Source organism: Eleutherodactylus coqui, chromosome 13 (assembly GCF_035609145.1).
Source record: "Eleutherodactylus coqui strain aEleCoq1 chromosome 13, aEleCoq1.hap1, whole genome shotgun sequence".
In the NCBI taxonomy this organism is placed as follows: Eukaryota; Metazoa; Chordata; class Amphibia; order Anura; family Eleutherodactylidae; genus Eleutherodactylus; species Eleutherodactylus coqui.
Genome location: NC_089849.1, coordinates 86,522,419 through 86,548,932, shown reverse-complemented (window position 1 = coordinate 86,548,932; position 26,514 = coordinate 86,522,419). Strand labels below are relative to the sequence as shown.

Here is a 26,514-nt window from a genome sequence, read left to right as displayed (position 1 = left end):
CCTGAGCCTTTAGTTACGCCCCTGATTTGGACTTATAACACACATATCCCCAAACGTCATGTAGATGGCGAAAAAATTAAAAGAGAGACTCAATTCAGACCAAAATCCATAAGACCCCTCTGCCAAATCAAATCGTTTTGATGATTACAAAGCGGATGTGGCATAACATCTTTGTGAAACACACGTACGAGAAATATATACATCATATATGTTTAATCCATTTTTATTGAAAAAATGTTTGTTTTAACAAAACCAGAAATAGACAATTTTCCTGACAAGCGATATTTCCAATATCTAGCATTCCACATATCCCCTATTATGTCAGAGCCCAGTCCATTGATTTGATACCAGAGGTGATACATCCTCATTAGACTGCTAAATCTTAATGAATTTCAACCTCCATTGAATGAACCAAGAATTGTACTTCTCTAAACCCAACTCTGAGCTTTTCTATATATCCTAGCAACTAGTATAACTACCCAAATTAAAATATGCTAATAGGGAGAGGGAGGGGAAAAAACCCAAAACATCCACACACTTTACACACGTCAGTGGGATAGCAGGGATACTTAATATAAGGATAGATAAAGGGGGAGATATTAGTCTATGACCATACCGAGTTATCCCTCCTCAATGGCCAATGTACCAATCCTAAACAACTGTCTTGCGTTCCAATCAATCTGTGACATTCCGGGGATCTCTGAAAATGTATCCATAGACTCTAAATGCGTATAAACTTCTCCCGATTATCCCTCTCCTCCGCCACCACCTCCTCCTTCGTCATCGGCTTGTTAACCTCCTGCATCCATTCGACCATTGTCAGGATCTTTCGCGTTTTCCAATATCTAGGTATGACTGAGTGTGCGGCTGTTAGAAAGTAACACAGCAGATCTTTTTTGATGGCAGACACTGAGCCAGGCAGCATAGAAAAGAGCGCTGCCTGCGGAGAGGGAGTAATAGAGCGTTTCAGAATCTCCTTGTAAGTGGAGAACACTATATCCCAAAGAGGCGCAATGTTAGACAATTCCACCAAATATGCAGCATGGTTCATATTTCTTAATAACACCTCCAGCAATTCGGGGAGAGCGCTGGGAAAATGCGATGCCACATTACCGGACACCTATACCATCTAGTTATTATTTTGTAATTAGAGATGAGCGAGTATACTCGCTAAGGCACATTACTCGAGCGAGTAGTGCCTTAGCCGAGTATCTCCCCGCTCATCTCTAAAGATTCGGGGGCCGGCCGTGGGCGGGGAGCGGCGGGGGAGAGCGGGGAAGAACGGAGGGGAGATCTCTCTCTCCCTCTCTCCCCCTGCTCCCCGCCGCTCCCCGCCCCCCGCCGGCCCCCGAATCTTTAGAGGCGAGCGGGGAGATACTCGGCTAAGGCACTACTCGCTCGAGTAATGTGCCTTAGCGAGTATACTCGCTCATCTCTATTTATAATGCCTTTATTGCGCTCTACAGGCCATGGGCAGCTTGTGGGCCAGTAAAAAGGCCTTCTCCGGGTTGCGTCGCACATCCAAGATCCTTTTCCAACTTTTTCACAAAGGCAGTATCATATATAGAATATATAACACACATGTAAACTTTATATAACATCAAAATTCTGTATAAGTATACAAGGGCGATGGGTATAATGATAATTAGCCGATAAACCAAAATCTGCTGATTCTAATGAATAATCAGGTGGCCTCAGCCAATAATAGGTGTAGAGTCAAAAGACAAAACCGAAATACTGGTTTAAAAAAGTACATCTGCAGAAAACTAATGAGTGGGTGGGATAGGTAAGTAGATAGAGGCGTGGTTGCAGTATATGGGTATTGCAGTATTACATTCATAAATATAATAAAATGACGTGATTGCATGGAAATGTGTCATTTAAATTCAATGTAAAGTTTTCTGATGTAACTCATGAATTATTTTAGTCACTTCCCTTTTATTTACTGTAATATTATTTTGCTACTTCAGTGCAATTTATTTGGATTGTTTTGGATTTATTTGGATTCTGTGCTTTCCTCCTCCATTGTACTCCTTTGCCCCACACTTGTTACCCTGTAACCCCTGTAAGTGTGCACCTGGCCTAAAGGCTTATTCAGACAGGCGTATATTGGTCGGGTTTTCACGCCCGGCCGATATACGCTGTCCCTCTCTGCAAGAGTAGGAGGCAGGCCGGGCCCGGAGCTAATGCATTGAGCTTCCGCCCCCTCTCCACTGGTTGCAATGGGAGGTGGCAGGGCGGAACTTAGCTCCACCCCTGCCCCACCCATCCCATGGTGAGGGGCGGAGAGGGGGCGGGAGCTCAGTGCACTAGCTCCCATCCCGCCTCCTCCCCTTGCAGAAATGGACAGTGTATATCGGCAGGGTGTGAAAACCCAACCGATATACGCCCGTCAGAATAAGCCCTAAAGCTGAAAGTCTATACTCCAGTCACATTTTGGTGGCTTTATTTCAAATCTATTGTGGTGGTGCACAGAGGCTAAATTAAAGGGGTTGTCCCGCGCCGAAACGGGTTTTTTTTTTTTCAATAGCCTCCCCCCATTCGGCGCGAGACAAACCCGATGCATGTGTTGAAAAAAAAAAACGGATAGTACTTACCCGAATCCCCGCGCTCCGGTGACTTCTTACTTACCTTGCGAAGATGGCCGCCGGGATCTTCACCCTCGGTGGACCGCAGGTCTTCTGTGCGGTCCATTGCCGATTCCAGCCTCCTGATTGGCTGGAATCGGCACACGTGACGGGGCGGAGCTACGAGGAGCAGCTCTCCAGCACGAGCAGCCCCATTCAACACGGAGAAGACTGGACTGCGCAAGCGCGTCTAATCGGGCGATTAGACGCTGAAACTTAGACGGCACCATGGAGACGGGGACGCTAGCAACGGAGCAGGTAAGTGAATAACTTCTGTATGGCTCATAATTAATGCACAATGTACATTACAAAGTGCATTAATATGGCCATACAGAAGTGTATACCCCAACTTTGTTTCGCGGGACAACCCCTTTAACCCTTTCCAATCCAATTTTGGATTCAGGGTTTCCTAAAAGGCTTTCTCTTTTTGCTGTTATACAATGGTGCCATCTGCTGGCTAAAGCCAGTGTGTGTGCGCCAGAGAGGCTCCGACAGCGTTGTGCCTGGCAACAGACGGTAAGAATACCCTGTCAGGCGTCTTCTAATATTGGAGCCGTACAAGCTTCAATCAGAATGTAGGAAGACGTCAGACAGTGGATTGGAAAGGGTTAACATTAGAGATGAGCAAGTATACTCGCTAAAGGCAATTCCTCGAGCGAGCATTGCCTTTAGCGAGTATCTCCCCCGTTCGAGACTGCAGGTTCGGGTGCCGGCGCGGGGGAGCGGTGAGTAGCGGCTGCCAGCAGGAGGGAGCGGGGGGGGGGGAGAGAGAGATACTCGCTAAAGGCAATGCTCGCTCGAGCAGTTGGTGGTATGAATTGGTGACATGGTGGTATGAATGCTTGTTTTTTGTATTTTTTATTGTACCATATAATGTTAGGAAAAACGGGAAAAAAAATTTAGTGGGGAGAAATAAATAAAAAAATGCTATTGCTGCATTTTTGAGGTGTTTAGATTTTACAGCCTTTACAGTGCAGTAAAATAACAAATACACTTTATTCTATGGATCAGTACGATTATGGTAATATCAAAGTTATAGTTTTTGAAACTTTTTTTTCCATTTTGAAAAAGTAAATTTTTTCTTAAACAATAACTGTTTTCTGTCGCCATATTCTGAGACCACTAACCTTTTTTTATTTTTAAGGCAATTTGGCTGTGTGAGGGCTCATTTTTTTTTGTGAGGTGAGCTGTAGTTTTTACTAGTACGATTTTGAGAAACATATGTCTTTTTTGATCACTTTTTATTCAAATTATTTTGTAGCTGAAATACGAAAAAAAATTGCAATTCTGACATTCCATCCTGTTTTTTTTTTTTTACATCCTTCACCGTGTGGGATAAATATTGTGATATTTTAATAGTTCAGCCGTCTACGTACACAGTGATACCAAACGTGTGGGAGTTTTTTAATTTGAACTTATAATATTTGAGAATTTTTTATTTTACTGTTAAAAAGAATGTTATTAAATATTTTTTACACTTTTATTAATCCCCATGGAGGACTTAAACTTGCGATCCCTTGGTCGCTTGTACTATATGCTGCAGTACTTTGTATTTCATTGTATAGTGCTCTTGAATGTTGCCTATCAAGCCAGTTGTTAAATGGTTTGTGAAGTTTATTCTGTGGGTCAATACAATTACAGCAATAACATATTTCTATAATATTTTTGCAAAATGAAACTACTTTTAAAAAACATTTGATTTTGTGTCGCCACATTCTGAGGGTGGATTCAGACGAACGTATATGGGCTCGGTTTTCACGCCCAGCCGATATACGTCGTTTCTCTCTGCTGGGGGGAGCCAGGAAGAGCCAGGAGCAGTGCTCTGAGCTCCCGCCCTCCCCCCCCCTGCCTCCTCTCCGCCCCTCTGCACTATTTGCAATGGGGAGAGGTGGGACGGGGCGGGGCTGATTCTTGAAACCTAGCTCCGCCTCCTTTCATTGCAAATAGTGCAGAGGGGCGGAGAGGAGGCAGAGAGGGGGCGGGGGCTCAGTTCCTGCTCCTGGCTCTTCCATCCTCCCCCCCCCCCCCCCCCTGCAGATGAGGACACAGCCTCAGAGCCATAGCCTTTTTTTTTTCATTGCCAGAGCTGTATGAGGGCTTATTTTCTCAGGATGAGCTGTAGTTTTCTTTGTTCCCTTTCTGGGCAAATATGATGAGGGAATAAGAAAAAAAAAGCTGTATTCTGAGGTTGATATTTTTAAATGACCCATTAGTTTTATAATACAGATCATTATGGTTGCAGTGATACCAACTATGTGTACTTTTTATATGTTTGCTTTACACAATTGAGCACTTAGTAAGGGGAAAAAGCTTTTTGTGCTTTTGTATTTTTTTATTTTATTTAACTTTTTTTCACATTTTTTATTCTGCCAAACGGATTTGTCAATAATACACTGCAATACTTCTGTATTGGGTTGTTTACACACATGGGGAAATTTACAAAGCCTGGCATTTTCAATACTGGGGTTAATACAATTTTCCCCGATGCACCACGCTGATCCCCGACATTTCCGTGCGCATTCAGAAAAATGTGCGTCAGGTCTGAGCATACATTTCTAGCATACCGTAATTTAGACCAGTTTCTGGCGTAAATTATATTTGAATCTGTCGGTCTGTGTGGCCACACCCCTTCCCAATCATCCCTGCCCACTTTTTGAAAAAATGTCTGACTTTTTTACTGCAGAAACTAGTGTAAAAGGTTTTGTAAATCTGCCTATTTTTTGTATCTAACACCGGTTCCATCCTGGTTTCTGAGAATGTTGTTCTTCTATTCAGTTTAAGGGCTTATTCAAACGACCGTATATCGGCTGAGTTTTCACGCCGAGCCGATATACGGTGTCCTTGTCTGCAGGGGGGGGTGGGATGGAAGAGCCAGGAGCAGGAACTGAGCTCCCGCCCCTCGCCACTATTTTGAATGGGAGGATGGGTCGGTGAGCGATGTTTTCCCGCATGGCGTCGCGATGCGATGCGATGCTATGTAGGAAATACATTGCAGCGTGTTCTATCTTCCTGTGATATCACCAATTGTCTTCAATGGCCCCATTGAAGGCAATGGAAGAACTCCGCGAGCATCTGCCGTGGTGGGGATTCCCTTCAGCCCCGCAGTGATGCGAGGCTGTTTCCACGTGAAAACACCTCGCATCACTTGGGCTTTCATGTGGATGGCGAAGCCGATATCAGGCTGTGATCCAAGCGATAAATCGCCCGCGAATCACGCTCTGTAAAGCTTTCCATAGGATTACTATGGAAAGCGCAGCTCCGGCATCCACGAGTGGAGAATCATAGCGATTCTCCGCTCGCAAGATTTAAATCGCGGCATGCTGCGATTGCCGAGATTCTATTAGATAGGCTCATGACGGAGACCTGTCAGTGCTTCCCCCTCCTCCCCTGCTAGCGATATTCTGCCTCGGCCGTGGATAGGGGGCCTTACAGTGTCTCATGCCTGTCAGTGTAAAACAAACATTCATCCTATTTTCCTCTGTCTCTTTGGACTGCCTGCAGACGGCCGGGTCGGATCCGGCTGCGAGAATTCTCGCAGCGGGACCCGACCCGAGCCCCTGCAGAGAGCAGCGCGGTACTCACCTGCTCCCGCGGCTCAGATCTTTTATGTGCCAGCTGCCCGTGTGCAGGAGGCCTTCGGCTAAGGACCCTTGCGATTGTGTCTTGGGGGTACCAGCAGAGTGACAGAGAGTGCCCCTCCTAAATTGCTTAGATGCCACGGTCACTACTAACGATAGCATATGTAGGGTCAAATGTCCAGGATCAGCTCAGTGGAATATACTTAGGGGGATTGCAGCATTTGTGATTGCAACTGGCCCCTAAGCAGGGGGTTCTTTGCCACAGTGACAGTCACCATGATGTACTTGTATTTCTCAGAAACCTCGTCCACACAGGACGGCCAATCCGCTGCGGTTAATCCGGCCGACACCGCGGCTTTGCCGACCGCAGCATGTCCATTCTTTTTTCTTTCCGCTGCGGCCGCGCTCTCTTCTATGCGAACGCCGGCCGCAGCGGAAGAGCGAGCGGTCAGGCCGCTTAAAAGCCACCGCGGGTTTTTCCGCTGCACTTCTCCCGGCGGAAATCTCGCGGTTTTTGCTGCGGCCAAACCGCGAGATTTCCGCCAAGAATCCGCACAGTGGGAACCCAGGCTAATGCAACAATCCTCTTCCTGGTGATGTTGTCTGGGATTATTCTTTTAACAGAGACAGTGCTCTTCTTGTCAATGTTTTTTGTTTGGTATTGCACTTGTATTGAAGTGAATCATTATAAACTGCAATACCACACACAGCCATAGACAAAAGGGGCGCTGTTTTTCTAAAAAAAAAAAAAAAAAAGAAGTTTTTTCTAATCTCAGACAACCCCTTTAACTCTGTCTCCTGATTAATAACAGTGAACGGTTTTGTCCTAAGGAAACTTAGAGAAAGCTAGATTTATGGCCCCATCTTGGGAGGATATAACACTAGGGCTTTATTTTTGTTTAGGAAGCCAAATTGTAAATTCACATAAATTCTTCTATTCCTGATGACAAGAAAATAAAGCTGCTCAAGAATATTCTTGTTTCATTTCGGTAAAGCCTGTGAGCGCAGCCAGAAGTGACCAATCCTTGGCTACAAGTACATGTCAATATCATTTTCCTGCTTATTGACAAAACAATTGACTATGGAAAAAAATACATATTGTTCAAAGCGTTGCGAAATAATTTATAGGACGGCTCCAGGAAAAGTTGACACAGTGTTATGCTTTGTGTGGGTTCAGAGGTGGCGGAGCATGATGTTTGTCTTTGGTGTATTTTGAGTCTGTCCCGTCCGGCTCGGCACTAGACACAACACCGTATTTCAGCTTTACACATGTGTGCCCAGCCTGCTGAACTATGGGCGTCTTCTTGCAGATCCATAGCATGCTATTCCTTGATACAGCAGCGTGCATGAATACCAACACACCCCAAGGATCAATGCTACATTGGCCACAAGAGGCCAAAGATACATAAAACCAATTTGTGGTGTACTTCCAATAGAGGGCGCTCCATAGCAAAGAGCGAGATGGCCCCCGTTATAATGCTTGACTTTGTCACCCAGGACAGAAGAGTTCAATATTTCCCCCAACACACCTATAGTGGCTGCATTAGTTGTCTCTACGCTATGTAAAAATTGATACATGACCTCTGGGGGACATTCACATGTTTTATTTCTATTTGACATTTTCCACTGTAGCTGGGGCATCCATAGAAAACATCCCCTGTAGTGCAATCAGTCACTGGCAGAGCTGATCAGGGTCTGCTAGGACCTTGCAGCTCTGCTGTGCCAGGGAATCCCAGCGGTGATGTGACCGATGGCTCACATAGTGGATGATACACTTCCACTTTTTAGTACATAGTGCTCATTGAGCGCTATGTACCTGGGAAAGAAGGCAGAAGTGGTTAAAAAAATGCTTCTCCCTTCTCATCCGGGTTCTCAGCTGTGACTAGCAGCTGACAACTTGACCTGCTTGTGCTTGATTGCAGAAGCAGGAGCTTTAATCCCCCACCGTATTTCTGTGATCAGGCGGGATTAAAGGCCAGGACCGAGTGCCGTGTATTTACCGCTCTTGGTCCTTAAGAGGTTAAAGGAGTCGTGCCAAGATACACAACGCCTCACAGAATGAGGGGCCTGGGGCAAATAGCTGATCACCCTGCTCTCAGCACCACCAACAATCAGCTGATCTTCACGGGAAAGTTGCGGCCAGCCACACATTTTCACTGCAGCAAATACTGCATGGAAGATATAGCATTACAGGGCAATAAATAGGTCTTCCAGAATGGGAGCCATTCTTATTGAAGCGCTCTCCATTCTGGGCAATAGAGGAGAGTCCAGAGCAGAGCCTCTTCTACTGTTAACTGCAGTCAACACTAGAGGGAGCTTATGTGATACTGTTTTATTATCAAGGTCAATGCATAACATGTAGTAGACTCCTAAGCTCCCTCTAGTGGTGGATGTAGGCAGCAGGAATTTTATCACTTAACATGTTTATGCCGGGTTTGGAGTTCTGTGTCAGAAAAAAGGAACTGCAAATGCTATTAAGATCTATCAAGAAATTAATTAGCACAGGACGTAAAAGTGACATGGTGTTAAAAGGTAGACATTAAGGTCACGGCGCTATAACTCTGCGGCTATTCATAGGGATTTGTGATATGTTTACACTTATACATGCCATCAGCGATACCATTGATGCCACGTCCATAAATTATATGTTGAGTTGTCTTCATAGGTGGGGAAATTAAGTTGCGATTAAGCTACACTTGCAATTTCCTGTGTTTATTAGTGTTGGCTAGGATTCTCAGTCTGCTCTAAAAAGACTTAACATGTAACTCTTCTCCTGACCCAACATGTCTCGGTCAATCTTTTTCAGAGCAATCTTTGTGCAAACAGAAAAGTGAATGTTTACACTGGTCAAATTATCATTTCCACAGTTCCAGGCTGTCTGCAAGAATATCACTAAAGGTGGTCACAGATATTAGACCAGTGTTTCCCAACCTTTCGGCACCCCTACCAAGAAGGGGGTGTGGTCAAGGGGCATTGCTAGTTGCATATATTTAATCACAACATATGATTTTACATCCATTATTTCTGTAACGCCTATGGCAATAGCGCCCCCTCTCAGTTGGTCCAGTAGTAACAGCATCCCCTTTCAGTTCGCCCAGTAGTAACAGCATCCCCTCTCAGTTGGCCCAGTAGTAACAGCATCCCCTTTCAGTGGCCCCAGTAATAATGGTGTCCCTCTCAGTGGCCCAAGTAGTAATAGCGCCCCTCTCAGTGGCCTAAGTAGTAATAGCGCCCCTCTCGGTGGCCTTAGTACTAATAGAGCCCCTCTCAGTGGACCCAGTAGTAATAGTACACTTCTGTGACCTCAGAAGTAATAATGCACCCTTTAGTGGCCCCTGCAGTAATAGTGTAGCGCAGATGTCCCTGAAAGACTCTGACCTCAAGGCCTCCAATGCCCCCATAATGCCTGCCACAGATGCCCCTAAATGCCGCACCTTCAGATTCCCCCAAAGTTCCAATCGCAGATGCCCCCATAAATTTTGTGGCCACAGATGCCCTATAATGCCAGTCTCAGATGCCCCCATAAAGTCCCCAATAAGTGATGCTGCCCCCCTCTGTGGTGCAGCTGAGCAGCATCTCTACAAGCCTGCTGAACTATTCCAACCCATTCATTGCAGAAGCTCTGTAAACAGCACTGAAACCATCCGCTGACTCCTCCCCCAATCCTGTGATACAGCTAACAGGGGTATGGAAAGAGCGCATACAGATCTGGCATGCGGAGAATCTGTAATGTGTGAGTTGGTACATGTCAGCAGGCTTGTAGGGATACTGCCCGGCCCGAGGTTCCACACAGCTGCCTAACCAGTCATTAATGTGACCCGTTAAAATATAATTACCGGTACCGGCCTTTGATAGAACCAGGGATCCTAGTTGGGAATCACTACATTAGACTAAAGTTGATGAAAATAGACAATTGCAACTCAAATGATCATACAATCATTTTAGAGTGTCATCGTCTGGAAAGAAGTGCACCATGTTTGAAATTTTGGGTTACTGGTTGGAATTGAACAAATCTCATCAATTGATTGCTTTCAGGTAATTTATTACTTCCCAGACCTTGGAAGGATGGAGGGCAGGGTCAACCTTGAGCTGGCTACCTGAACCAAGCGGGGATTGAACCCGCAACCTTCAGAGCTTAGGTCTGCATATTGCAGCCTTAACACTCTGCACCACACAAGCCGCTTCTCGCATTGTATAGAGCAGGATCGCATCCCAATCCCCTTCATACAAACCTCAAATGCACAGGACACAACTGTGCATCCTGTGTCTCTAAGGGGTTAAGTAGCCTTCAAAATCTGGCCGTACCCCAGGGTTGTCAACCGGATTCTTTTCTTTTTCCTGGACTACTTATCCAAAAATCACAGACAACATTTTTTATGGGCACATTGAAACATCCTAATGAGTGATATGGATTACAAGAGATACTTGTCTGCGGTCACACACCGATAGAAACTCATTAGCAGCCTTTACTGCGGGCTGTAAAACGGTGATAATTACCGCCATAAGAACCCACTCCAGTACCTCCGGCCTCCAAAGACATCACGGACACGGAAAAAGTGCCCTATTTTTACGGCCCGTCCAGGAATGTCTAAGAGTTGGCACCCTGACTTATCCTTTAAAATCAGCATGATGCCGAACCATTAAACTCTGACCGTCATTCAAGATGTTCCAGGTTGTCTATGACCGCAAAACACATTCACCGATTTTTGCAGCTTCGCAGCAAAATGTAACGGCCCTATTTTGGGGCGATTTCCTACGGGATCGTTAAAAAAAAAAAATTGCACTCAAATGCCATGTGATTCGCATGTGATTTTTACCATTGAAAATTTTTGGACGCACTTCATAAGCGTGAAATACGCGTGAGGAAATCGCAAGCCCATGGATGCAAGGCATATGGACATGCTCTGCATACGTAGGGGGCCATTCGTGGCCCCCAAACTCTAAGTGGGACATTTAAATGCTGCTGTCAGGATTGACGGCAGCATATAAAGGGTTAACAGTCACCATTAGCGTGAGCACCGATAGCGGCTGTTGCAGCCAGCACTCACCTTGTATCGGCGGAGACTTCTGGGTTGATGAGGCGTCATCTGCAGCCAATCAGAGGCCGCAGGGTCACTTTACATACGTCACCATACATGCTCCTGGTAAACATGTACAGTGACGCTGTGGGCTCTGATTGGCCGCAGATGACACCTGACTTCCGCTGGGCCGTCAACCTGGAAGTTGCCGCCGATACCGGCTCTCAGCTGCTACCCGGGGCTCCAGGACAGGCGAGTATGCCCTCTTTTTTTTACTTTAGGCCGGGCCGAGCAGCTGGACAGGGTTTTGTTGTAATGACAAAACCCCTTTAAATGGGATATTATTACTGATGGAGCATAAAGGGATATTTTTACTGCAGCGGCATAAGAGGCAGGGCCGGCGCCATATCTGAAAAAAAAATTTGGCGCCCCCTTCCACCATCATAGGGAGAAAAACTAGGTAGAAGAGTGTTGGGACTTCACCTTAGGCAACAGAGGCGAGCTTCAGTCCACCAGCCAAGCATAATGCCACGCAGGGGTAGGCTGGCAAGTTTTAGCTGGCCCATGAGTATTAGGCTACCCTTGTCAAAGCTGCACCAAAATCTGAACAATTCTGCATGGTCTTTGATGCGAATTTGCTGCAAATGTGTCTTTTTGATGCAGATTTACCTGTCAAAGGGCAGAACTAGCATATTACATTCTGCAGAGTACAGTGTACGGATTCGCAGTTTTCTGATACCTACAGGCATCGGCTTTATGGTGCTCTAAGGGAATTGAAAGGTTATCACATAACTTCTATGGAAACCAGAACTTTTGGGCTGCCTGCACCTGGGTGTGACTGCCCCTCTGCACCCCCTAGTTAAATAGAATACGATCTCCCAAGATACTGGATGTTTCCAAACAAACTAGCTGTGAAGACGATATTAAGATCTAAGAAAAACAAATTCTTCCTGTCTGTTGTATCCGTCTCCTTAGAGATAAGCGGCACCAGAGTCTGGAGGTCAATTCTCACATTAGTCCATGTATTGCATATGTTAACGAAAGAGTATTGGGCGCCACCTAGTGTCCAGTTGTGTTATTAACAGCCCAACTTTTTGCTAAAAATTCCTGCTCATTACTGAACTGAAGATCATCCTTATCGGCGTCACCCCTCATGTTTAGCTTCTTGTCACTGCTTTTATTATGCATTTGCTAAAGGTTAAAGCCGGCTTGTAAACTGCAGATATGAACTTCCTGTCAGCCTGTAGGAAACGGGATATAATTAGCCGCAGCAGATAAAGGGAGAAGAAAGGGTGAAGCAGCAGACTTGTCTTGGGGAACAGATCAAAAACTAGTTCTTGGCGTCAAAGTGAGAATGTAGAAGTTGTGTTGCCGTAATTTATATTATGTCACACGTTTGCTGCTATGTTAAGCTGTTCGATCCCCACCCACATTCTCCATTAGGGTCATTGGACATTGGCATATAATGGCTAAAGCTTCTATATGGTATTTGATACTGTTAAAGCTGACACTGGCATGGATATCAACCAACTGAAAGCAGTGCAAAACCGAAAAACATGGAGGGAGGGAGCCTTTAGGGTCACAGAGGGTCGTGAACGACTAACAACAAGAGTATATGAAAGCAGCCATAGTGAGTCTTTAAAGTACAAAACAGGTACCCATCAAAAGTAACATGCGGATTGCTGGCAGCTACCACTAGAGGGAGCCTAAGAGCTTACTGCATACTGTTGATTACATGGACTTCAATAACACCACAGTATGCAGGAAACTATCTAGTGGTGGTTGCAAGCAGTCAGACATTTAGCATTCTGTTGTTCTTGTTGGCGGCTTAGTAGTTCACGATCCTTGGAGACCCTAAAGGCAAGCTTCCTCCATGTTTTTCGGTTTTGAACTGCTTCTTTCAGTAGTTTGATCTCCATGACATTATCGGCCATCGTGTCCTTTAGTGGTCGGGTCTTCTTTTCCCACTGATCTGTTCAAGCATTAGAGAGCCTCCGTGAGCCCGAGCCCGTTCACCTTGGCCTCCAGTGATATATCGGGTCTCATACGATTTGGGACTTCTCAGTTTGTTACTCTCGCCATCTCGGGTATACGCAGCAGCTTTCGCCAGCACCACAGCTCAAACGCATTAATCCTCCTATCAGCTTTCACATCCATACATGGCTCTGGGGAATATGGTGGTTTGCACTATCCTGCGTTTAGTTGCTATGCCGATATCCCTACTTTACCAAATTTTGATCATGTTTAGCTTCGCCCCAATGCTATCCTACGTATTATTTCTGGCACAGATTCTCCATCCTGATCGATTTTTGAGCCACGGAAGATGAAGTCTCACTCGCATTCTATGACCTTTTTTTGCAGTCGTCATACTTTTAGTCTTCTTTAGCTTCAGGCAGAGGCCCATGTTTTCACTTTCAGTTTTAATCTTCCCTATCAGCTGCTTCAGACCAGCTTCTGTTTTTGCAAGCAGAGTTGTGTCATCAGCATAACGGAGATTGTTGATGTTTCTTCCACCTATTTTATCATTTTACTCCATATCAAAATGGAATTTGGAGTTCTGTATGAAATCAACTGCACAGAATTTGGACCTACAATGACGGCAGGGTAAAAGGTAGAGATTAGAGATGAGCGAGCGTACTCGGAAAAGCACTACTCGCTCGAGTAATTTGCTTTATCCGAGTATCGCTGTGCTCGTCCCTGAAGATTCGGGTGCCGCTGCGGCTGACAGGTGAGTCGCAGCGGGGAGCAGGGGAGAGCGGGCGGGAGAGAGGGAGAGAAAGATCTCCCCTCCGTTCCTCCCCGCTCTCCCCTGCAGCTCCCCGCTCCGTGCCGGCACCCGAATCTTCAGACCCGAGCACAGCGATACTCGGATAAAGCAAATTACTCGAGCGAGTAGTGCTTTTCCGAGTACGCTCGCTCATCCCTAGTAGAGATTAACGGTAATCTTCTTAAAAACATATCAGTCAACCGTATATATTCTAAGCATATAATCACTCTGCTGCCAGACATATGAACAAGATCCATTTTACAATACAAGTAATCCTGCCAGTCCAAATTCTGACACCCATCAATGATGTATTTTCTGATTATGATTTTCCAAGTCAGAGTCGCTCACAATATATCCGGTATATCTAATGCAGAGTCCCCAACACATGATGGATTGTCCACTAGCCTAACCAGATAGGACTTGAGGTGCTTCTACAATTCAGGGTGTTTTTAGATCTTTATTTAATAAAATTTAAAATAAAACTGATTTGCAAAACAGAAATTCATAAACCAATGAAAAAGCAACATACAAGAAATTCACATGACACTGGGCAAGAATATTCGAGACAAAGGAGGGCAAGACTCAGAAAAAGTGGAAATAGTCAGCTAGCAATGAGGAAAAGGAGAGAAAAGAATGACAGAGAACTGAATGAAGGGAGAAGTGATGAATATGAAGGCGACGTGAGCAGAAAGGTGATCGAAAAATGGCCAGGTAGAGATTCATATAGAATGTAACAGTATAGAATACTGATGCTCCGGGGGGCCGACACACAACCCATACCGGACCTCTCTGTAGCTCTGGAAGTCAATCATCACGACATCGGTGCTTTACATTCCAACAGGACTTAAAGGAAATGTCCACATTTTGAGACTTTTAGGTCTAACATTGTGTCCATTAATTTATCAAACTACACTCTGTCAAAAAAACTATATCCCACCCTTAGAAGTTGTCATTTTGGTGTAAAATTCTGCATACGGTTACATCTCAGGTGGATATACAAATGATGAGACTTGTGGTGATTAGATGAACGGTCTTGTCACTGGAGGCCCTAAAAGTGGTTCCCCCTTGGCCTATAAAAGGCTCTCGGAGGCTCCTTGTGTGTAGTGGCCTCTTCTTCCGCTTGTGTAGAGCTTGTTGGCCACTAGACGCCTCTATGGCGCAGAGAAGAGATTTCACCCCATTACCAGAATCTGAGAGGGGCGCATTATTGGGATGTGAGAAGCTGGATGGTCATATCGATGAATTGTCCCCCACCGACCGTTCTGACTAAAGTGTTGGGACCAGTGGATGTGTGAGGGCACACAAGGTGACCGGGCTCAGGACCACCTACAGACCACCAGAAGAGAGGAGCGTCTGACCAGACTGCTAGGAGGTGTTGGGACCAGTGGATGTGTGAGGGCACACAAGGTGACCGGGCTCAGGACCCCCCGACAGACCACCAGTAGAAAGGAGCGTCTGATCGTCCAACAAGCACCAGCAGCTCCAACTGTATATATGTCCACCATCCAGGGACAGATGGCCCCATTGTTACAGCCCTGTGTCTGTCGGAACCATTTCCAGGTGCTTTGCTGAAGGGCATTTGGTCTCACAGCGCCCACTACAGCCTTTGACGCCCACCGTCGCCTTCGTTTTCAGTGGCCTCATGAATTATGAAACTGGACACTACATAGTGGTACCGGGTTGTCTTCAGTATCAAATCCAGGTTTAGTTTGGGTACTGACGATGTCCATGTTTGTGTCTGGAGACCTCGGGGTGAGCGGCACACTCCTGCCTTTGCTGTGGAGCAGCACACTGCCCCCTGCTGGTGTGATGGTCTGTGGGGGCTGTTGCATATGACAGTCGGTCACCCCTAGTAGTGGTATGAGGGACAATGACAGCTCAGTGATATGTTCAGGACATCCTGCAACCACGTGTTCCTCTCATGGCGGCTTCCAAGAGGCAGCAGGATAATGCTCGGCCGCACACACAAGGGGGGAGGGGGGGGGGTCACACTTCTGTGGCTGCCCAGTCACCAAATGTATCCCCAGTAGAACATATATGGGCCCATCTGGGACACCAATTTGACAGCTTATGAGTTTGCACGATCCAGAGGCTCAGTTACAGCAAATGCGGAACGATATGCAGCAGGATATCATGCGGCACCTTTATGCCTCCATGCCCACCCATATCACATCTTGTATCCAAGCTAGAGGCGGTACAACAGGGTACTAGAGCCTCCATGCCCATCCGTATCACATCTTCTATCCAAGCTAGAGGTGGTACAACAGGGTATTAGAGCCTCCATGCCCGCCCGTATCACATCTTGTATCCAAGCTAGAGGTGGTACAACAGGGTACTAGAGACTCCATGCCCGCCGGTATCACATCTTGTATCCAAGCTAGAGGCGGTACAACTGGATACTAAAGCCTCCCTACAAGGGGTCAGTTCTCCACAATAAATGATGCTGTTGCTCTGCTATTGTAATCACTTACTTATATCAACATTACAATCACACAGAGAAAGTTTAATTCGGTTCCGACAACTTCTAGAGAAGGGATCAGTTTTGACAATGAGTGTATCTCTATAGTGGTCAGAGCTTCATTTTTTTTTTGTGATACACAACTCGAAACCCCTACGCATAGACTGCGTTAAAGGAAGTCAGTCAGCCAAATTTAGAATATGAAGCTAATCCCAAAATATGATGTCCAATGACAAATACAAATAACTACTATTTTTCTCGATGCCATCAAACATGAAATATCCCACCTTCTGCGCAGTATGCAAGTCAGTATGGAACTAATGGGCAGTTCAAATACTGAATACTTTGGGGCACATTTTCCCCTCTATACTAGTAGGTACACGGCTCATGCTGATGCCTGATGCCATGCATCTGCGTAACATTTCTGGCTTTGGCACATGTGTAATGACATCTGTCGCTCAATGACACTCACATGCCAAAAGCAAGAGTGCATTGCTGACAAATAGTTTCTCTGAACTGGAGACGCCAATCATCAGAGTGAGGGGGAGTGCTTACAAATATGGAGGGGGAACTGAGCCCAAACAACTTCGGCATTAGAACCAACTATCGGACAGTTCCATACAAAGCGGGAAGAGCAGAAAGTAGGATACTTGACATCTGAAAAGCAGAGAGAAAAAAAAGCAGTTGCTTGCATCGGTCATTGGCACATCTTATATTGGGATTAGCTTCACTTGCTGAGTGAGTGACTTCAAAATGACAAAATTCTGTTTGCCTGGAGCCAGCACTAAAGGAAGCTTACTGCACATTGCTCATGTCTTGGACTCATTAATAAAATAGTATCTAATATGCTCCCTCTAGTGGTGGCTAATGGCAACCAGAATTTCATTATGTCAGCACAAAAATTATTCAAAATTGTATTCAAGGGTGGCCAATCACTTTATGTCAGGGAATCTAAAAAGAGATCAACCCTTCAGAGTAGTTATTCCCATGTCTCTCTATGGGATCCATCATCAGATCCTAGGCATGATGTGTCCATTGTCTTCACCAGTTTTCACATATTCTTCCATAGGACCAGCTGTCTTGAGTAGGAAGGTTGGAGCGTTACCAGTAAGAATATGCAGAGACTAGAACCCAGATGCATTGTGCCTGGGGTGAAAGTATCAACTTAACCAGTCCAATCTCCTTCCAGCAAGAGAGTCGAGGCAGAATCAGAGCTCGTCACTAGGTCTGCTTTGAGGAATCTGCGTCTCTAGAGCTTTCAGTTTCTCTGGGATGGCTCCATTATTGCGCTCACCAGTTGAGTCTTTTGCTACCTTCTTGGATTTCTTTTTCTCTCCTTTCTTGTTTTTTTTCTTCCCGGATGAAGGGCCGGGGTCCCCCTTCTTACCACTCCATTTCTCAGAGAGGCAGCCTGGACAAAATGAACACTGTGTTACAACCTGCGCCTCCACCGATATGAATACTTACATACGTGACACTTGCATGTACTACCGTGTTTCCCCGAAAATAAGACAGTGTCTTATATTAATTTTTGTTCAAAAAGGTTTAACTTTTTTTTACATGTATAGCTGCCTGGACACTATTTAAATTGACTTTTTAAATTAACTGTTAGCAGGGCTTAATTTTGGAGTAGGGCTTATATTTCAAGCATCCTCAAAAAGCCTGAAAAATCATTTTGCATCCTCAAAAATTCTGGAAAATCATGCTATGTCTTATTTCAGGGAAACAGGGTAGCTTATATTGCCCTAACTATACTCTAATAATCACCCCTAACCCATAATTCTTCCTAAGGGTTCTTTAGACCTGTCAATTTCTCATTTAAACGAGCGGACGCTTAGGCAGCCTGCTTATCAGACAGACACATGGTTGGCTCGTTCAAATGAGAATTTGCTTAGTCGTTCACAGCCGCTATATAAGTGAATGAGAGCGACTGAATGATCGGTATTTAAACCGAATAATTATTGAATGAGCCAATGATGATTTTTATGCCTGCAGAAAATGAACAAAAGCAAACGATTTATTGTTCATTGTTCGATCGTTTGCTGCAAATACACTGAACGATTAGCATTCATTTTCATTCGTTTGAATGATTTTTTGAACGATACATTCCAAGTAAAAGGGCCTTAAGTAGGGATGAATTGATGGGATTAACTGGGAAGGGTTGATGTTTTGGTTTAGGGTTTTAATTTGTAAGTCTGTGTATTCTTTCGTTTACAAATTATAGTCAGGCTATTCGTTCACTTCTCATTATCGCTGATCGCAGGCTTGTCAATGTATGTAAACACTCTCTGCTTCACATAGAGCTGAAGCGCTGAGCGAGAAGTTAGCAATCCAGCGGTAAACTCTGCCTGTCTAAACGCTCTGCACAAGCGCCAATGACCATAGTGATGACATCAGCGCTCGCGCAGTCGATTACAGGACTCTCGCCCCGTCTAAATGAGACACATTAATAGTCATAAGTCAGGAAGCAGTTTAAGAGGTTTTCTGAGACTCTAATATTGATGGCATATCCTTAGGATAGTCCAACCACATCAGTTTAGTAGGGAAGGGGGGCAACTTCCAGCACTCCCACGATTAGCTGAGCTCTGTGGCCTCTTTGCTGTTTACCAGGCACAGCTTTGTATATTTGGTAGTAGCCGTGCTTAGTACTGCCATTCACTGGAATGGGACTGAGTTGTAACCACTTACTTTGGTCATGGCCCTTCAGGACATGTTTCGCACATAGAAAATCAGTAAGGTCGTCTTGCTGGTGATGCCGATACCAATCTTCAATTACATCTTCAAATTCCTCCATCATGACGTCACACTGTTGGCGAGAGCAGCATATGCATGAATAGCAGTGTCACCAGAGATCTCACCATCATGAACACGTAAGTGGAAATTTACTTAGACCAGCGTTACTTAACCCCTTCATGAGCAACGGTCATTGATGTTCCTGTGTCCGGGTCACATTCTACAGTACTGGCGTTCCCAATTTCAAACAAATCTGAACTTTTTTATTTCTCCATCTTTAGGGCGGTGTAGGGGCTTGCTTTTTTGCAGGGTGACCTGCAAACGTTACCGTTTTAGAGTTCATGCTACTTTATCGCCTTTTTATTGAATTTTTTCTTGGAGACCAAAAAGTGCAATTCTGGCATTGTGTTTTTGTTTTTTTTTATGGCGTTCACTATGCAGGATTAATAATGTGATATTTTAATAAATTGACCCTACAGACGCAGCAATACTAATGTATATTTATTTTGATGTGACAACTGGAAGGGGGGGGTCTTTTAAACTTAATATTTTTTTAATTCAAAAGTTTTTATTTAGTCCCCGTAGGGGAACTTGAACTTGTGATCATTTGATTGCATATTTAGTACAAAGCAATACCACAGAAATGGACTATATTGTATAAGAGGCTGACTATTAAAGACATGCCACATACATGTTTTAGTAGGCAAACAATAATGGGGCCTTCAAAAGGCACAAGGCCATGACACCCAAACGGCAAACTGACAAACTTATCGCCATGGGTCTGTTCGGGACATTTAAAATGCTGCCGACGGAATTGACAGAGTCGTTTAAAGGGTTAACAGCTGAGATCTGCATTATCTCTGATCGCAGCTTTTGTAAGCAGGTGTTGGTTGTCAAAGGCAGCTGATTCTCACCATGTATGGAGTCGGTTTGCCTCCCGAGCCTGCTGCATACACAGCATATGCTGTGGACAATATATATATATATATATATGGTCCTGGCATGGAGTATGTGCAGTAAGGACATATATAGCCGCATGTGTGTCAGGAAGAGGTTAAGTAAATAGCACCCTGATGTGGTGTGTGTCAAATGTAGTAAGAGGCACACAACTGGCCAGACTGAGATCTCTGGCAGCTTTGAGCTGGCAGAGATTTTCACTATAAATTTACTAAAGTTTCTGATGTAAATTATAGTAAATGCGACATATTGCTTAGGACGAGCCTCCTGCTAAGCACTGCCCACTTTTTTTGAAAACTGCTGGGTTCAGCAGCCACAAAAAGTTAAAAATGCCTGGCATAACAAGCTACATACATTTCCTCCATCCTTTAGTAACTCACGATTTACCTGCTTCTTCATATCAGCCACCTCAGCAGATGTTTCATTCCAGAGCTCATACGGTATGTCCATCACAACCTTCACACCCTTATGCACAAGGTGATGCAAAGTCTGGAAGGTCTCTGACATCCCCTGAGTGAGAGCGAAACAAAGTGTTCAGTTCAGATAGCATACATGTTCAATGACAATACATCCCACAGAGTTGGGGAAGGGGAGCCGAGCCTACTTTATACCCGGCAGGTATCAGCCGTTTCTGAATGGCCACAGTTGGAGCTAGCTCCAATCTCCTCCGTTTACCTGCCTAAGTGCTGTGGCCAATGGAGATTCCAATTTATAAAATCTGCATTAAAAGTGGTTGTACCAAAAGCTAAAGGATAGGTGATAACTTTATGATTGGTGGGGCTCCAACCACTGCAACCCCCACCGGTCCTGAGAAAAGGGGTGTTGATCCCCGCATTAATAGAGTGTAGGACATCACTGCTCCATTCATTTCAATGGCAGAAGCGGAAAATTACAAGTATGAGTGCTCGGCGATCTCCAGCGCTGTCATTGAAATAAATGCAGGCACAAAGCACAGGTGCAACCCTGCTCTCCATTCATGTGGGCGTCTTTTTTCGGGACCCCTGTTCTCAGGATCAGTGGGGACCAAAGCAGTAGGACCACCACCAATCAAAGTTATCACCTAACTTGTGAATACGAAATAACTTTAGATTCTGGTACAACCCATTTAAGCCATTGGTGGCCGCATATTAACTAAAAGTAGGCACTGAAATCAGTGTTTATTCACAGCCCTAGCTTAATTAGATAACTTCAACCAAAACTTAAAGGGGTTGTCCCGCCGCGAAATGCAAATTTTTTTTCAACCTACCCCCGCATTCTGCCCCGTTAAAATCAATACCGTTTGTAATTTTAAAAAAACAAAAAAAAAAAAACGCTTACCTCCTTCCCAGTTCGCGCAGCATCTTCTTTTCTTCTTTTAAAGATGGCCGCCGGTCCTTCCCAATGATGCACCGCGGTTTTCTCCCATGGTGCACCGCAGGTCTTCTCCCATGGTGCACCATGGGCTCTGTGCAGTCCATTGCCGATTCCAGCCTCCTGATTGGCTGGAATTGGCACACGTGACGGGGCGCAGCTACACGATGACGTGTAGAAGGGGCGGAGCCAGAACGCCGCTCGTGCCCAGACCGACCAGAAGGGAGAAGACCCTTCTGCGCAAGCGCGTCTAATCGGGCGATTAGACGCTGAAATTAGACGGAGCCATGGAGACAGGGACGCCAGCAACGGAGTGGGTAAGTGAATAACTTCTGTATGGCTCATATTTAATGCACGATGTATATTACAAAGTGCATTAATATGGCCATACAGAAGTGCATAACCCCACTTGCTTTCGCGGGACAACCCCTTTAAGGACTCCAGACATGTAATCAGCTCCCCAAACCACTTTGCTCGGTATACGGATGGAGATCCCACCTGTAGAACTCCTCACATTGCCATCCGTCACCTGCATGTCTTTGGAAGATATACCTTCATAGTAACATAGTATGTAAGCCCAAAGAAGGACACATGTCCATCCAGTACAGCCTATTACCCCCCAATGTTTATCCAGAGGAAGCCCAAAACCCCAATGAGGTAGAAGCCAATTTTCCTCATTTTATGGAAAGAATTCCTTTCTCACTCTAATCTAGTAATCAGAATAATCCCCGGATCACCGACCCTTCTGAAGTCATCAGTGATATAACATGTAATATTTGTAGTAGTTCTCAAAGAAATCAAGTAATCTTGTAGACATGATAGCTTTTAATGGCTAACAAAAATACAGCGAGCTTGCAAACCTCTTGGGTTCTTCCTCAAGTACCAAACTTTTATCTTTTTAACGTATAATATTGTATCACTCAAGAAATGTGTCCAGGCCCCTCTTGTACTCTTTTATCCAGTTCTCCAGCACCACGTCCTCAGGCAGAGAGTTCCACAGTCTCACTGCTCTTACAGTAAAGAACCCCCTTCTGTGTTGGTATAGAAACCTTCTTTCCTCTAAACGTAGATGGCGCCCCCTTGTTACAGTCCTGGGTATAATAGATGATGGGAGAGATCTTTGTATTGTTCCCAGATATGTTTATACATAGTTATTAGAGCGCCCCCTTGTTACAGCCCTGGGAATAAGTAGATGATGGGAGAGATCTCTGTATTGTCTCCTGATATATTTATACATAGTTATTAGAGCGCCCCCTTGTTACAGCCCTGGGAATAAGTAGATGATGGGAGAGATCTCTGTATTGTCCCCTGATGTATTTATACATAGTTATTAAGCCCCCCTTATCTGTCAGTTTCCTAAACTAAATAACACCAGTTTTGATAACCTCTCTGGCTATTGTAGTCCACCTATTCCATTTATTACTTTAGTTGCCATCTTTGTACCCGCTGAAGCTCTGATATGTCCTTCATGAGTACCGGTGCCCAAAACTGTCCACAATATTCCATGTGTGGTCTGACCAGTGACTTGTACAGAGGAAGAACAATGTTCTCGTCCTGTGCCCCTAGACATCTTTCGATGCATCCCATGATCTCATATGCCTTGGCAGCAGCTGCCTGACACTAGTTACTCCAGTTAACTTTACAGTTAAATAAAATCCCTGAGTCCTTTTCCATGATCCAGTCTCTTCCCACTTAAGCATAAATCACACTATCTTTAGCTTTGTCTATTTTACGGATGGAGTTCTGACGTGTCACGGCCTGACTGCGGGTCTCCAGACCCAAACTTGAAATATCATATGCGTGTATGATGCTCTGAGTTTGGGTCTGGAAACTTCTGTACTGCGCTCCCGCACACATCCACAGTACAGAGAGTAAAAGACCTAGATAGGTACGCAGGGTCCTCGGCCGTGGGCAGGGTTGGATTCGGCTGCAGGCTCCCACATGCGGAATCTGACCTGCCCGTGGACATGAGGCCTTAAAACTTCTTTTGCCAACTTATCCAGATCCTTTCACAACTGCAATCTAACCTCTCTTGTGTTAATTACTTGACAAAGTTTTGCATCATCTACAAATATTGATATCTTACTGTATAATCCCTCCACGATGCTGTTAATAAATATATTTAAAAGAATAGTGTCCAATACTGACCCCTGTGATACCCCACTAGTAACGGTCCCGTTCATTGTTAAGCTGCCACAACTACATGTACAGTCCTCTATACAATACCTTGGCAAAACGATTACTGCCAGCGCGCTCCTTATGGAGATTGTAGTCCAGCAGTCTTTCACAAAGGTTTTCTGTGACCTCTATCAGGCGAATGTCCCTGTAAAAAGACAGACATGTAATCATCTGTAGGGAGGGAGGACCGACAGCAAGATGTTCAATCAGTAAAAGCAAACACTAATTTTCCCACAATAACATTCCCGTCAATGGGACAAGCATGTAGTACTCACAACGGCCACTACCAATACTACCGGTGTCCTGTGGTACAAGCACAATAGTGCTCAGATATAAACACTGAAGAGCCTGCGGTGCTCGTAGGAGCACTGCGACGCCCTGAATCGGCTGATTAGTGGTGATCCGGCGTGGCAAACCCTACCAATCAGAGCTGAACTTTTGCACCCGGGCCCCTGAGCCTTTACAAGTGCGATATCAGTCTGAGTTTTTCGGACAAATATCGCACTCTCCCATGTGAATGCACCTTAACATCAGTTACACAAGTCCTAATAGTGAGTAGCAGCTGAGAGATGCAGGCGAACCTAACGTCGGACGGCACACGGCTACCTGTCCGTGTGCGGTTAGATATATATGAACACAAGACTTCCACATGCATTGCACTTTCTATTTGTCATCCATGAAACGGATAGAAATAGTCTCAAAAGCTATTTTAGGGCCGTGTACTGTCTGTGGAATTACATACACAGCACAAGACTCCAAAACATACAAGTGTGCACCTAGCCTCAGGCCGGTTTCACACAGCCGAGAATCTCGTGCGGATATGAACCACATTATTCTGATTGGAATTATATACACGAGCGATGTCCTGTCTTTTTGCATTCTTCAGAACGCATCGCTCATTGTTTTCAGTGGGACAGTAGAACACACTGCAAGGTGTGCAATGCTTGGAAATACTTGCTGATCCTCCAACACGGCTGAAAGCTGCACTGGAGGATCGCTACTTTACTGAAGTGATGGGAGGGGGGGGGGGGGGGGGGGTTTGCCAAAACATGCCTCACATCGGCATGAAAACGCAGGCTGGCGAGCCTGATATTGGGCAAACTTTCTTAGCTCGATAAAGCGCTCACCTGTGTGTAGATAGCATAAAACTGAGAGAAAAGAGAAGGAAAGCAGAGAGACAACAACGCCAGGAGCTGTTCTCTATAGGACAGTTGACTACGTATCACTCCGTTGTGACAGCGATAGGAGGAAGGGCTGTCGGGCGCTTACCTGACAGTCATCCCGTGTGAAGACACTTTAAAGGGAATCTGTCACGTCCCCTACAGCACCATAAACTAAGTAATGGTACTGTTAGGGGACGTGACAGGGAGCTGGGTGATGTATTCTTTACACTCACCTGCTCCCGCGATCCAGCTCTGTCCTCCTCGAAAGTCCTGATAGCGCACAAAAATCTCACTCTTTTCAGAGCCCCGTGTGCGTGCTCTCCCATAGACTTGTATAGGAAAGCATGCACACGGGGCTCTGACTTCCATTTTTTTCAGATTCCCTTTAAGGACTGACTTTACAGACATACCGCTGTAATCAGCGTACGTGTCACTACCTTATGCACGGCGGGACATCCATTATGTTACTGAGCCCTACCTTGTCCCAAGAGTGATTAGTGATAGAAAAGGTCCATCGCACAGGATATTACAAGCAGCAGTTGTGGACGGATGAAGCCCTGGTGGACTGGCATCATAGTAGATAGAAAATACAATGAATAACTCACGAATTTGTGTACTTGATCTTTTTCTGTTTCTTGTCGGCATCCAGAAACCCATAGCGAGTGTCAATCATTTCCCGCGTCCGGGACGTTTCTTCAAACGAGGATTTCAGCTCTACGGCAACATATTTACAGACTGCAAGAGAAAACTCCGTAAGCTGCTGGCATCGGCAAACAGGAGGCACTGCGCCCAAGATGCCTACTGGAGGTGGCTCGCTGCCCTCAGGACAAGTGTGACAGTCCCCTACAGAGCGGGGGAGGGGCAGAGCTCCGGTTTCCTCAGGGGCCATTATTTAAGGTGCGTTTAGACGCAATAATAACCGTTCAAAAACGAGCGAAAGTAAACGAGAATCTTTCAGTTTCAGCAGGACTGAGAACCATTGGTTCGCTCACTTCTCGCTGTTTAACCCCTTAGTGACACAGCTTATTTTGGGCATAAGAATGCAGCGATTTTTAGGGGGTTTTCCTCTCCACTTTTCAAAAGCCACAACGTTTTTTCATTTTTCTATCTATTACACAGCCGTATAAACGCTTGTGTTTTGTGTGGCAAACTACAGTTTTTATTGGTGCCATTTTGGGGTAAATATACTAAATTGTAAAACTTTTATTCATTTTTTTGATAGTAGGGAGAGAAAACACAACAATTCTGACATTGCTTTTTTTTTACAGCCTTAATCATGCAGCGTAAATGACGTGCTACATTTTTTCTGCAGGTCGGTACGATTATGACGACACCAAAAATATTATTTTTTTAGGTTCTGCCCCTTTTTCACAATAACAACCCTTTCTTGGGAAAAAGAAATTTCTACATTGCAGCATTTAAAGGGCACCTTCACACTGGTGAGAAAATCGGGCGATTTTCTAACACTGCGAGAGTGAATGAAAATGCATGATTATGAAACCAATGAATTTCCAAGGTTTCATTCTCATTTGCAATGTTTTCACTCCTGCAATGCTATGAGAGAGAAAAAAATCACAGCACGTCCTATCTTTCTGCGCTATCAACGACTGTTTTCAATGGGGCCGGTGGCAGCAGCGCCGGCCCACTGAAAGCAAAGGGAGAAGATAGTGATCCCCTGCCGCAGC

The 26,514-nt window shown here is 45.1% G+C and overlaps 1 protein-coding gene across 2 annotated transcripts in view; it reads right to left on the bottom strand.

Annotated features, from left to right (window-relative positions):
• Positions 1 to 14,427: 14,427 nt before the first annotated feature.
• The window catches only part of CNPY3 (canopy FGF signaling regulator 3), a 17,558-nt gene continuing 5,471 nt past the window's right edge, over positions 14,428 to 26,514 (bottom strand). For both annotated transcript variants that reach the window (XM_066587762.1, XM_066587763.1), the window contains exons 3-7: positions 25,435 to 25,564; positions 23,715 to 23,811; positions 20,526 to 20,648; positions 19,137 to 19,254; positions 14,428 to 17,859 (exon numbers count right to left, since the gene is read on the bottom strand). In XM_066587762.1, coding sequence (XP_066443859.1) covers positions 17,657 to 17,859; positions 19,137 to 19,254; positions 20,526 to 20,648; positions 23,715 to 23,811; positions 25,435 to 25,564 — 671 coding nt within the window. In that variant the 3' untranslated portion in view covers positions 14,428 to 17,656. The remainder of the gene's footprint in view (positions 17,860 to 19,136; positions 19,255 to 20,525; positions 20,649 to 23,714; positions 23,812 to 25,434; positions 25,565 to 26,514) is intronic.